Consider the following 14,237-nt stretch of genomic DNA (forward strand, 5'->3'; position numbering starts at 1 on the left):
GCTCACTAAGTGGTTACCAAGGCCACAAGTGTAAATTATCTTCGAAGTAAGTTGTGATAAAACTTCACATCGTAACAAAACAACAAAATGATTCCACCAAACGTTTCACTCGTCAAATATGACAACCCAGTTCTTGTTAGCAGAAATATGGATAAGAAAACACCAAAGGTAATGGCTTTCTTAATGCATCCTTTTTTATTTTCTATTTCAACTGTGGCCACAACAGGAGATCAATAAACCACTATGAATATGATATTGAAATTAAAACTTGTGTTTGGACAATATAGAGAATACTAGATCGGTGCCGAATAAAGCAAAGTTTATTTTGCGAGGCATAGAAAATCTGAACCACGAGTCTTGGCGAGTGGTTCAGATTTTCGTTCCGAGCAACATAAACTTTACTTTATTTGGCACCGACCAAGTATTCAATTTATCCCATCAATTTTCTTAGTCGTAAATTATTTCTTTAAAAATAAAATAGGAAAATCCAACTACACGGAAAATCCCAAAGTTATTTTAAGTAAACATTGTTTCATTATTTTAATCGTGCAGAGACTACCAGGCTTCCTGAAAAGGCCGGTCCTCCGGTCTTGTCCGGCAAAATTCTTTATGGTCCGGCGAAGTTTCTAATATCGCCGGTCCTTGTGACAGGCAAAAAAATGACTTAATACTGAAAAGTCATACTAGCCAAAAGAACGATAACACCCAATTAGATTAACTCTTTTCGTTAGTTTCGAGCCTTTTTGTAATTAAGAACACTATTGCGTCACTAGTTCTTAGGAGTGCTCTCCCTTTGTTTTTGTTTTTTGAGAACGTCAATTTGATTGGTCCGATTATTACCATCTATCCATTAACAAAGGTTGTAACAAAAAACTACACATGAACAAAATGTCGTTGCTAACAGACTTCGATGGTGCCAACATATCAAAGGATAATGGCAGACAAATGTACAGTACAGAGTCAGAGGCCCCATCCACCCACCGTGATTCGGATGATTGTGTTGACTTTCAAGACGAAGAATGCAACACCAATCTTGTTATGTCATTTTGTTCCGAGTCTAATTAGAAAGTGTTTTTGGTTTTACTCTATCAAGTGTACTGAAAAACAGGCTGCGCATTGTTTGTAATAAATATGAGTTAAACTTTACTAAATTCTTCAGTTATAAACTCACGCTGTTTGGACAGGTGAATTTTTGTCGGGACAGGCAAACTTTTCCAGCAGCCTGTCCTGTTGACAGGCACCTTTTGGAACTTTTCAGTAAGCCTGACTACTACATTACAAAAAGATCAATAAATAACCTGTTTTTCTGTTTATCATACCTCTATGTCCCCGATTTTTAAGAAATAATGGCAAAAAAACACTAAACAACTGCAGCTTTAGCGTTAAAGAAAATGCATTGTATTGTATGACGTGCTAATAATGACATCAAGAGTACGCGCACTTAATATTTGTAAATAATGTTTTTAGCTTTTTGAGTTGCATTATGTGTTAAAAATATATTACATCTTGGTATCAAATTGTTTGTTTTGTTGAATCTGATTGGATTTTCTAAAAATGATTACTTTATAGTTGATTCTGAGTAATATGACCATTCTCCGCCGCGCGTGACAGCTATATTTCAGCACTGCCGAAATAGAGGAAAATTTATTCCACGGTGGTTTATTTCGACAATGCTCGTCTGATGATGGGATAAAAATACTTCTCAAATAATGAAAATTTTTGATCACATGTAAGTTTAAGCTTGATTGTGAAGTTAACCTTGGGCTTGGGTGAAAATTGAACCCGTTTACAGGCAAGTCCATAAAAACGGCTCTTTGATGGCTCTGGTAGTCCATATGCGCCCATTCATGTACACAACAGCAGTTCTGCACAGCGATAAAGTCCGCATCATTGACATCATTCGTTACCAATTGAGGAAAGCGATGATTAAACTTCAAAAACACATTAAATTTACCTGAATGGCAAGTCTACATATGTAATCCTTTGCATGCAACCTGAAAACCCCTTTTATTCCTGCTGACATTTTTATATTGAAATTTGGAACAGTGCAAATAATCAATGTCTGTTCGACATTGTAATTGATGTCTGTTTGACATCGTTTTCTACTACATCAAACATCAAAATAAAAAAGATTGGTGTACTGCGACCTAACCGATCGCAACACTTTATGTCAGCAACATTAAGACAGTTTTCCAATATGGTAGATAGAGCATACAAAAGAATGAAAAAGTAAATTAAAGCAATTATTTCTTGCTTTAATGGTACCATTTGCATGAACTTGTGCTTTAGACGGGTAAACATTGCTTTTGCAGTATCAGTGTTGCTTAGCCCTTGCAGTGGTGATCAAATTGTGCACCTTAGGACAATAGGCGGTGCATTGCAACTGTCAGCAACCCTTTGGGCTATAAAGCTGAGAGTTGAATTATTGCAACTAGTTTACAGGCTTGAACCTTTGAGTGCAGGAACATTAGCTTGGCACTTTTGTAAATAAATTAACCAGGCAGCTACTTCTTACCCACTCACACTGCATTCCTCCTTTTAACATTAAGGTCAATCTCAAGCAGGGCCCTCGATTTGCACTTTTTACTGCTGAATATCGGCGGCTTCCCCCATGAAAAAAAGTATACATTTTTCCCCTATTTCAGCTAAAAACTCCCCCCTCCTACTTTTATACCTATGTTGCCAGCTGGTATCGTGCTATAAACCTTTGGGGGTCGGGGGCCTTAGAGGGAGGAATTTCGCGTTGTTTTGGGCGAAAAGGGGAATCTTAGAAGATCTTTCACCGACCATTCAACACTTAAAATTGCTATATTTTAATGTAATTTACATAAAATTACATTCAATCAAAATTTAATAGCACGATACCAGTTGGCAACAAAGATATACAAATAAAAAAAGGGGGGATTTTCAGCTGGAAAAAAGGGCCCCAAAACCGGCCAAACGAGGGCCCTGAGTAGCAACTTAAATTTGCATTTAACATCTGATTTATGAGACTAGGGTAGACCAAGCTGGTGTCTTGATATTTGGTGTATTAATAATTTGCCTAAGTTAGTGAGATGATCATAATAAGAATCTTCCCAGAAATTGTATAGGGATCATACCAGGGACCTTCCCGTGTCAAAATGGACACTTATATCCACTATGTAATGTGAACCATAAACTTATACAATTTAAATGTACCTGGTACACATGCACATATGTGTCCCATGTGTTCTTTCATTGGGCATGTCCATTTGAGTGCTATGAAGGTCAGACCACCTGGTTGGCCAGTGAAGCAAGAAGCCATATAAATGCAAATGTAGATCTTGTTAGTTGTACATTTTGTTAGCTGGGTACACAAAGACACTTGACCTTCACTTAATATTGTTGTCCACTTTAGGCCAGAGCGCTGAAAGCAAGTCCAGCACCTCCCACCTCCACTGGGCCGGTTCCAAACCCACCCCAAAAACAGAAACTGGCACCAGTAGATGCCAAGGCAGCACAGCAGACAGATGAAATTCTCAATTCAATTCTTCCACCAAGGTAATGTTAAATGCAGTAAATGGTTAATTTTAAGAGCTCTGAGTTTGTTTTGTGTTATTTTATTCATTGATTAGAAGCCCAAATATATTAGGTAATGTTTATTCTGACCAGAAGTTAATAGCAATAACAATAATATGTGAAGTATGCATTCAAAACAGCTATGAAATTCCAAGATAATACTGAATGCCTGTATACAAATACATGGATTATTTATATTTATATTTATTTATATATATATGAATCTCCACTAGTTTTATATACATCCATTGACAAGGCCCTTTCTTAAAGATTTCTAAATCATGACCTAAATCAATTGGCAAAGAAATGGCGGTTTAATTTAATTCTGTAAGATAGCATATTTTACCTATTTTAAAAAACACAAATAGTCAAAATTTAATGGTGAAAACACTCAATTATCCTTTGTAAAATTCCATAATCATATCAGTCTATAACACTAAGCAAAGACAGTCAGTGGGCAATACGCTTTGAAAGTATTTCCTAGTCTTCTTCCAAAGACTTCGGTCCATAGGATCACTTTGTTACCAGCTCAAGCGCAAAACTCTTTATCAAATAATGTTTCATGTTTAAGACCAATAATAAAATATGTTTCTATAGTCTGGAACAATATTATTGCACAAATGTAAAAAAGAATTACAGTATTAGATAAAATCCAACTGCAACGCCTGTTCAAATGTATACATATCAGGGATAGAAATTAGTGGTTTCCTGTTAGCCTGCGGTGATTTGATTCTGGACGTGGTAACTCAATTTCAAAAGTTGGTAGTCCAGCTTGCCAATAGGTATTATAAAGCTTTAAACAAGTCCATACGATGAATCATTGAACTAAAATCGGCGACTGTGAATTAAGGATACAAATAATAATATTTTTTAAGACAAATAAAATAATTCAATGCAGACATGTGTTGTTGTACTAGTATCTGTTATCTTATCTAAAGACAGTTATAGATGCACATGACATGTAAAGGGTTTTTGGCTCATTTGTTTTTGGCTGGCCTATAAAATTCTAAAAATAGTTTACTGTGAGGGAAACCAATATATAAAGTTAGTTTCTATCCCTGCATATATGTATATATACATGTACATGTAGTTGGATATGAACTAGCAATATTATAGTACTAATCTCTTTTTTTCTATGTCAGAGAGTGGACAGAGAGTGGTCAGTTGTGGGTCCAGCAGGTGTCTAGTACTCCGGCCACACGACTGGACGTTGTCAACTTACAGGAAGAGCTGGACCGTCGTCTTCAACAGAGACAGGCCCGCGAGACGGGAATCTGCCCTGTCAGACGTGAACTGTACTCTCAATGTTTTGGTGTGTTGAATATTAAGAGAAACTTTCTTATGAAGATGCTTGAGTCTTAAGTGTTGGGAGTGATTTTTGTCCTTGGGATGACATGTTAATGTATCCATAAAAGGTCATAATATAATCAGTTTGAAACTTAGTTATTGACAATCGTAACAAAAAATCTTTGTAAAAACAGCTAGAAAATATACATGCTTAATTTAAGAAATGTTTTAATAAAAAAGACGGGGAATTAGATATGCGTACAATTAATGTTTTAAAGAAAATCAGGATAACTTTATTTTTCTAACAATTGAAAAGAAATAGTCTGATGTATTTTCACATGTTTTGTTTGGCAATGAACATGTGTATTTTTGTTGTTGATCATAATAATCAAAATGTTGACTTTGAACAGTCAGCTAATTTGACCTAAGTTGCACAACACCAATAAATGTTGCCAATGCCAGTCACTAGTACTTATTGATTTATTGTTTTACATATCAAGTTGTATTGCCACTTTTTTCTGGTTATCTGTTGTTGTTTTTTTAAATATAAATTGATATGAAAGTTTTTGTGGTCACATTTGCGGACTGGGTAGCCCCTGACAATTGCCCATGCTGGTCTAGAGCTACGCTGGCCTCATATGGCATAAGACCCATTTGTCCAAAAAGCGGCTTATTCTGACATTATTTTCAGATGAGCTCATCCGTCAGGTGACCATTAACTGTGCAGAGAGAGGTCTCCTGCTGTTGAGAGTCCGAGACGAGATACGTATGACAATTGCGGCCTATCAGACGCTGTATGAGAGCAGTGTTGCCTTTGGTATGCGCAAAGCCCTGCAGGCGGAACAGGGCAAGGCAGATATGGAGAAGAAGGTAAGTGAAAAGATACATATGCCCTCGTCCTGGGAAAACTGGGCTTAATAAATATGCGTGAATTGTTGTCCCAGATTAGCCTGTGTAGTCTGCAGATGCTTATAAAGGACAACACTTTTACACTTTTATGGTATTTGTGTTTAAAGAAAGACTCTTCTAAACAAAAATCCAGTCAAAGTCATGTCATGTGCATAAAGTATTGTCCCTGGTAAGCCTGTGCAGACTGCACAGGCTTATTGGAGATGACCCATTATGCGCATGAATTTAGCCCAGTTTTCCTAGAGTGTGTCTCATGTATATTTGGACACACAGTTGACCAGTCTCTTAAATATTTAATGTTAATCTACTTAATTAAGTGTTTTATTTCATTATTTCATTCAGGCCAAGGTTGTTTGAGATACTACTGATCTTGTTTTTGACATAGAACCTGTACTTTGTGTCTTAATATCTGTCAGTAACAAGAGGATGGTTCAGTTACTTTATTTTATTTTAAACAAGAGTCAGAAACGGATCAAAAAGGAATCTGGATTGCATGAAACATAATAGTTCTTGCCCAGTTGGATAGAAAAAAATGTTTTTTTCTCCTATCACATTTCCAACTATTGTGAAACCCCATGATAATTAAGGCTAAATACAAATTAATAATGTTAGTAAAAATAAAACAACTATGTTGCAGTAGAAATACACTTTAGAAGTTAGTAAGCTATATTACAACATTAACTATTAGAGAACATTTTTGATTTTGTTCGATACATAAGACTACATTCTGGAAATAAGTATAGAGGCTGTGAATTGACTTTTCTATAGATGTAGGTGGGTTGGGTCAAGTGAAAATTGGTGTTATACCATATTAGGCAGGCGCCTCAACACCAGTTAAAATACCAGATAAAAATTGTGTGCAGTCTGACTAGTAGCTATGCAGTTTTCTATGATATAGTTGAAGGTTTCATGGTCTCATAAGCAGACAGGTTGATCATGAACACACTGGGTAAATGTCCAGACTGGTCTGGACTCTGGGGCTATGCTGGCTGCATATTGCAGAAGAACAAATACAGTATTTCTCTGTAATATGGATTACTGTTAGTCTCTTGTTAATAATATAAAATAATATAAAATAGTTTCCAAATACATTTGTAAAGCATCAATTAGTTTGAAATGTATAGGCTTCTAAAACGCTTACTTAAATAAGTCTATGCTGTATGCTAAAACTGATATAAACTGTTATAATAATATATCTATGGTATACACTGCTTCAACTTGTAGCATCATAGAATAACTACTAGTATTTCACTTTTGTTAGTTAATTGCATACAATTAAACTCTTATATATTGTCTTAATGAAATTTAAGTTTCATTTGCACGTTGGTTCAGAATGCATGTCCAATTTTCTTTTTTTTTCTTGCTGCACCATTTTAAGATCATAATGGAGTTTTTTTTTATTTTATCACAAGATTTTCATGTTTGCAACATTGTAATCCAGAAATTATATTCAAATTTGTTTTAACCTTTTTGTGGTAAAAATGCTTGTTATAATTATATTTTGATGGATTTCTGTAGGCATTGGAATTTCTATTATATATTTGAACTATTTTGATTTTATAATTTTTCTCATCTTACATGAATGTTGTAACCCTTAGACAGCTGTTGATTTGAAGGTAATGGTGTTATCAGCTCTCAAATGCACACTTGCATTTTACTGTATTGTTGTCTGTGACATCAAAACAACACAGAGTATTGTTGCTTTTCATTCTGGATTCTAAACAAAGTCGATGCATTCTTAAAAGAGTCAGGGTCATTCAGCGAACATAAATAGCTGCTCTTGATTAGATTGCCTCTTAATTATTTATTAACTAATTGAGGATAAAGGTAAGCAAATGTATCATGACAGTTTGTAAATAAGTTAGAAATATGTACTTTTGTTATTCATCTAGCATGAAAAGTATGCCTTATTTCTTAAATTGTATACATTTAGAACACTTAATTGTGCACCAAAGTTCTGTGCCCATAAAAGTTAAGAATACTGTAATATTTTGTATGATGCACTGACATCATCTTTGATCTAATTCTGAAGAATAGTGATTGCATGTGTCCCATTTACTATATTTGTTTTTATTGCAAACAGTCGTATCACTATCACACAAACATGTGAAATATATGTTTTATTGTATCCACCATGTTTAAATAATGTTGTAAGTGCAATAATCGTCAAATCTAAAAACACAATGTTCATTATGCAACAACCTGATACATGTTTGTACACTTGGTTCTTGTATCAGAGATCCCCCTCTATTGAGCAGGGTAAGAACTACTTAAATAAGTCAAAAACAACACAAATAGAATATAATTGAGCCATGCCCTGTGAAAAAGGGGTTTACTGCATGTGCATAAAGTATCATCCCAGACAAGCCTGAGCAGTCCACACAGGCTTATCAGGGACAACACTTTCCACTGGTATGATATTTTTTGTTTCAAGAAAAAAATCTTTCTTGTAAGCAAAAATCCAGGTTAGGCGGAGTGTGTCGTCCCTGATTAACTTGTGCGGTTTGCAAATGCTTATCTGGGAGGACACTTTAAGCACATGCATTAACCCTTACAGTGCGGGAACTGAATTTTGAATGCCTTTGCAAACAGTTTGGATCCAGATGAGATGCCTCAGAACGTGGCGTCTCATCAGGATCCAAACTGTTTGCTATTCTGATAATATTCTTTGAAAAAAAATCGAAGAAAATGCTAATTTTAGAAATTCTGCAGACGACATTGTAGCAGACGACAAATTTCCCAGCATGCAAAGGGTTAAACCCCCGTTTCACGGTGCACATCCAAATTGTAAGCAGCAGCAACAACACCATACTAAAAACTGCTACATAGAATGCTGCAATATGCAAACAAAATATTCATGGTACTTTTTTAAAAACATGCTTCAACATGTTCACAATTCTTTAGAAGAATAAAGATGCTACTACGATAAATAATGGTGAATTTCATTTGTGGAAAAAAAAAACATCCACAGGACATAAATCGATTGCAACATCAAGAAACTCCTGGTTTCTTTTAGTGTCCATTAATTAAGAAATTCCTAGAGATTGCACTAAATGTCATCAATTATTCAAAGATGTCTAAATTGTTCTTGCAAAGTGATATACAGATATTGTTTGTGTCAATAGATGTTTTGTTGTAGGTTTATAAGGCTTCAAATGGTATTTTTTATTTTCTTAAACAAATTGAATGCAATTAAATTAATTGGACATAATTAAACATCATCTAAAATTGTTAAAGTTCAGTTACAACTTATATTCAAATCTATGGGTTTTACTACAGTCAGTGTCAATTAAATTAATTGGACATAATTAAACATCATCTAAAATTGTTAAAGTTCAGTTACAACTTATATTCAAATCTATGGGTTTTACTACAGTCAGTGTCAATTAAATTAATTGGACATAATTAAACATCATCTAAAATTGTTAAAGTTCAGTTACAACTTATATTCAAATCTATGGGTTTTACTACAGTCAGTGTGGTATGGTATTGTGTGTGAAGTATGGTGTAGAATCATTGCTCATTTATCACTTTGGAACGATTCCAAAGGGGGTTTTGGGAACAAATATTGTCCATTATTAAATTGTTTTAAATCCAGGACAAATAGATTTAAATTATGCATGTAAGCAGAAAGATAAGGGTGGTCTCTTAGGTATTAGTTGTCTGCAAACTGTTCAATTTTAATTAATCTTTATAGGAAAAAAGTATTTATCTTAGTCACTTGCACATGTTTGCACATATGTCTCTCCTTTTCCTCTGATATTTCTCACACATTTTTCTTATATTGCTCTAACATTTCTCTAATATTGCTCTCACATTTCTCATTTTAGCTCATGTTCCTCTTTTTGTATCACATTTCTCTATTTTCCTTGCATATTTCACGTTTTGCTCAGGTTTCTCTATTTTGCCTACATTACTGTATTTCTCTGGCATCCCTCAGATTTATTTTCTATTTCTAATGTTTTTCTCTAACATTTCTCATATTTACCTCATGCTAATATTCATCCATTTCAGTAAAAGTTCCAATATTTCACTTACATTTCTTATTATTCTCCTCATATTTTTCTCACATTTGTTATTTTCTGGTTTCTCATGTTGTGGTCATACTTCATTTACATTTGTTCACTTCACTTACATTTCTCATATTTTGCGAATATTTCATTCACATTTCTCATAATTATTTCATTCACATTTCTTAAAGATGTATTTCACAAATATTTATCTTAAACTCCTCAAGTTTACCTCACATTTAGCTCACATGTATACGTACACACTCCTCACATTTCTCTCCTGTTCCCAGATTGAGGAGCTCGAGACTGAGAAGCGTGAGCTGGAGAAGACAGTCAATGAGCTGAAGGCCAAGTGTGAGCAGATCGAGAAGCGGGCACAGGAGCAGAAACTGGTGGAGGAAAAGAAGCACACCGAGGAAATACAGTTCCTCAAGAGGACCAACCAGCAGCTCAAGGTGGGCCAAAGTGAACTGCATTCTGGTGACGCGTTTGAGGTCCCTTAGAAAATCAAATTAAATTAAAGAGTTTTTTTAATAGATTCAAGTTGTAAAGGCCTCCTTTTTAACTCTAAAGATACTGATGAGCAGCAAAAGGCATAAAACCTTAACAGACTGTGAGTTACTCACAGGCTGTCCTGAATTTATTCTGGTCGCCTAAAGCCATATGCAACTGAGTGGGAAAGGGTTCATTGATCCTCATTTTGGTAAAACTGGGCTTAATTCATATGCATAGAGGGACGTCCTTGATCTGGTGCAGACTGCATAGACTAATCAGGGACGGCACATCCCACTTTTGTGGAATGTTTTTGTTAAATATATATTTATACACATATAAAGTTTGCATTTTTTAATGTTTTGAAGAAAAATGACATCATTTAAAATCGAAATAGCCAAAGATCACGACAAAAACTATAGTGTGTTGTTACATTAAAAAAAATGTATGAGGGAAATAAACTGTAGCTTGTCCTCCTGTCTTATCCTGCAAAATTTTGAGGTCAGGTGATAAACAATTGAAAAACTGAAGACAGAATAATTTTAACATCTGTAGTTTATTTTCCAGTAGTCACTACTTTTCCTTACTGTAAGTTTAAAAATAACATGGAACACCCTGTGGATGTGAAATTCTCACCAACATGTTTTGAAAACATTCAGGATGAAATAATGTCAGTTGTAAGTGAATTTCATCTCAGACGTGTTTGTTTTGTTAATTGCTTTCCAAACAATCAAAGCTCAATGTGTCACTCCTTATAAATTGCATGTTGTTTGCTACCTGTATATCATTGTGAGCCTCATATGAGTCGTGTTCTGTGAAAACTGGGCTTATTGCATGTGCGTAAAGTGTCATCCCATATTAGCCTGTGCAGTCGGCACAGGCTAATCAGGGACGACACTTTCCACCTAAACTTGATTTTCGTTAAGGAGGGAGTTCCTTAAAACTAAAAATACCATAAAACGGAAAGTGTCGTCCCTGATTAGCCAGTGCAGACTGCACAGGCTAATCAGGGACAACACTTCATGCACATGCATTAAGCCCCGTTTTCTCAGAGCAAGACACATATGATTATACAGCATGTTCTAGAATTCAAATGAATCGTATGGAAACTGTACAGAGGATGAAATTAATAGCACAAAAACTGTAGATATGGTGTGATTTATCACTGTAAATGTAAAATTAATCTTAAATAAAGACTTGAATCATTACGCTTGGATATCAGGAGTTTTGCAGTTCTATTATATTGTATTTTAAAAATATTGCCTATGATTTAAAAATGAAAATACGAAAAATGTGGATGTTCTTTGATGAATCAAATTTTTTTTTTTTTAAAGCCTTGTATCCAAAATCCATCTGTTGCAATAACTTAACCCTTTCAGTGCTGGAACCGAATTTTAAAGACCTTTGCAAACAGTTTGGATCCAGATCAGACGCCACAGAACGTGGCGTCTCATCATGATCCAAACTGTTTGGTATTCTGAAAGTATTCTTTGAACAAAATAGAGGAAAATGCTAATTTTAGAAATTCAGCAGACAACATTTTAGCAGAAGACAAATTTCCCAGCATGCAAAGGGTTAAATGTAAGCTGTGTTTATGTTTCAGACTCAGCTGGAAGGGATCATAGCACCTAAGAAGTAGAGTTATGGAATTACCGACTTTATGATAATGTATTTACTCTGTGTAACTGTGAGACATCAATTCTTGGGAAGCATTTTACAGTTAAAGTATTACGACGAATTCCGTATTTGATAAATAAAATGAGGATATCTGGACTGATGTTACATGTGGGGTTTTTCTCAATTAGATTATAATTATTTGACTTTCAATATTACAAACTTGAAACTGCTACTTGTTGTCAATTATTGAAACTGCTGTTAAGAAGTAAACAAAAAGTTATGTATGCAATTCTGCTTAAATTATGAAGAAAAATTAGGGCTTATCATTTTTTAGGAATATTGTAAGGGTTATTGTTTATGCAACATTCCGTCCATAATCAATGCTTTGCATTTGTATTTATATAATACATGTTATGTACTGCTGAGTATTATTTTATTTAAACAAAACTGCTGAAATCTGGTATTTTTTTTAAATACTGATGCAAACAAGATATGCACAATATTGCATTTGTTTGTGTTAAAAAACATAATTTTGATTCAGCAATGCATTACAATGTATTGGTTGACTGTGCAAATAAAATAGATATTTTCTTAACCACAACTAATAAAACATGGTTCTGCATCTTGTTTTCATAGTTATAATATTCATTGAAAAAATAAATCATTTAACAAATCTGAATGTTTCTTTGAATTGTTGAATCAACAATAGGTCTGAATTTGTATCCTCGAATGCAGTCATCGGTCTATACTTAATGCAGCCAGTAATCTACATTGAATGCAGTCATTGGTCTATATTTAATGCAGCCAGTAATCTACATTGAATGCAGTCATTGGTCTACATTGAATGCAGTCATTGGTCTACATTGAATGCAGTCATTGGTCTACATTGAATGCAGTCATTGGTCTACATTGAATGCAGTCATTGGTCTACATTAAATGCAGTCATTGGTCTACATTGAATGCAGTCATAGGTTAAAATTGAATGCAGTCATCGGTCTATATTTAATGCAGCCAGTAATCTACATTGAATGCAGTCATTGGTCTACATTGAATGCAGTCATTGGTCTACATTGAATGCAGTCATTGGTCTACATTGAATGCAGTCATTGGTCTACATTGAATGCAGTCATTGGTCTACATTGAATGCAGTCATTGGTCTACATTAAATGCAGTCATTGGTCTACATTGAATGCAGTCATAGGTTAAAATTGAATGCAGTCATCGGTCTATATTTAATGCAGCCAGTAATCTACATTGAATGCAGTCATTGGTCTACATTGAATGCAGTCATTGGTCTACATTGAATGCAGTCATTGGTCTACATTGAATGCAGTCATTGGTCTACATTGAATGCAGTCATTGGTCTACATTAAATGCAGTCATTGGTCTACATTGAATGCAGTCATAGGTTTACATTGAATGCAGTCATCGGTCTACATTTAATGCAGCTATTAATCTACATTGAATGCAGTCATTGGTCTACATTGAATGCAGCCATTGGTCTACATTGAATGCAGTCATTGGTCTACATTAAATGCAGTCATTGGTCTACATTGAATGCAGTAATTGGTATACATTAAATGCAGTAATTGGTCTACATTAAATGAAGTAATTGGTCTACATTGAATGCAGTCATTCATTTAAATTGAATGCAGTCATTCGTTTAAATTGAATGCAGTCATTGGTCTACATTGAATGCAGTCATTGGTCTACATTGAATGCAGTCATTTGTCTAAATTGAATGCAGTCATTGGTCTACATTGGATAAGTCATTGGTCTACATTGAATGCAGTCAGTGGTCTACATTGAATGCAGTCATTGGTCTACATTGAATGCAGTCATTAGTATATATTGAATGCAGCAATTGGTGTACAATAAATGCAGTCATTTGTCTACATTGAATGCAGTCATCGGTCTACATTGAATGCAGTCATTGGTCTACATTGAATGCAGTAATTGGTCTACATTGAATGCAGTCATTGGTCTACACTGAATGCAGTCATTGGTCTACATTGAATGCAGTAATTGGTCTACATTAAATGCAGTAATTGGTCTACATTGAATGCAGTCATTGGTTTAAATTGAATGCATTCATTGGTCTACATTGAATGCAGTCACTGGTCTACATTGAATGCAGTCATTGGTCTACTTTGAATGCAGCCATTGGTCTGCATTGAATGCAGCCATTGGTGTACATTGAATGCAGTCATTGGTCAACATTGAATGCAGTCATTGGCCTACATTGAATGCAGTCATTGGCCTACTTTGAATGCAGTCATTGGTCTGCATTGAATGCAGTCATTGGTCTACATTGAATGCAGTAATTGGTCTACATTAAATGCAGCAATTGGTCTACATTAAATGCAGTAATTGGTCTTCATT

General features: G+C 34.7%; 1 protein-coding gene across 1 annotated transcript; it reads left to right on the forward strand.

Annotated features, from left to right (window-relative positions):
• On the forward strand, nt 1–12,534 carry LOC127857989 (33 kDa inner dynein arm light chain, axonemal). Its single transcript, XM_052394810.1, has 6 exons — nt 1–168; nt 3,380–3,522; nt 4,683–4,852; nt 5,519–5,697; nt 10,037–10,201; nt 11,842–12,534. The coding sequence occupies exons 1-6, from the start codon at nt 88–90 to the stop codon at nt 11,875–11,877; spliced, it is 774 nt and encodes a 257-aa protein (XP_052250770.1). The 5' UTR covers nt 1–87; the 3' UTR covers nt 11,878–12,534.
• Nucleotides 12,535–14,237: the final 1,703 nt, after the last annotated feature.

The sequence above is a fragment of the Dreissena polymorpha genome, chromosome 14, assembly GCF_020536995.1.
Source record: "Dreissena polymorpha isolate Duluth1 chromosome 14, UMN_Dpol_1.0, whole genome shotgun sequence".
Lineage (NCBI taxonomy): Eukaryota > Metazoa > Mollusca > Bivalvia > Myida > Dreissenidae > Dreissena > Dreissena polymorpha.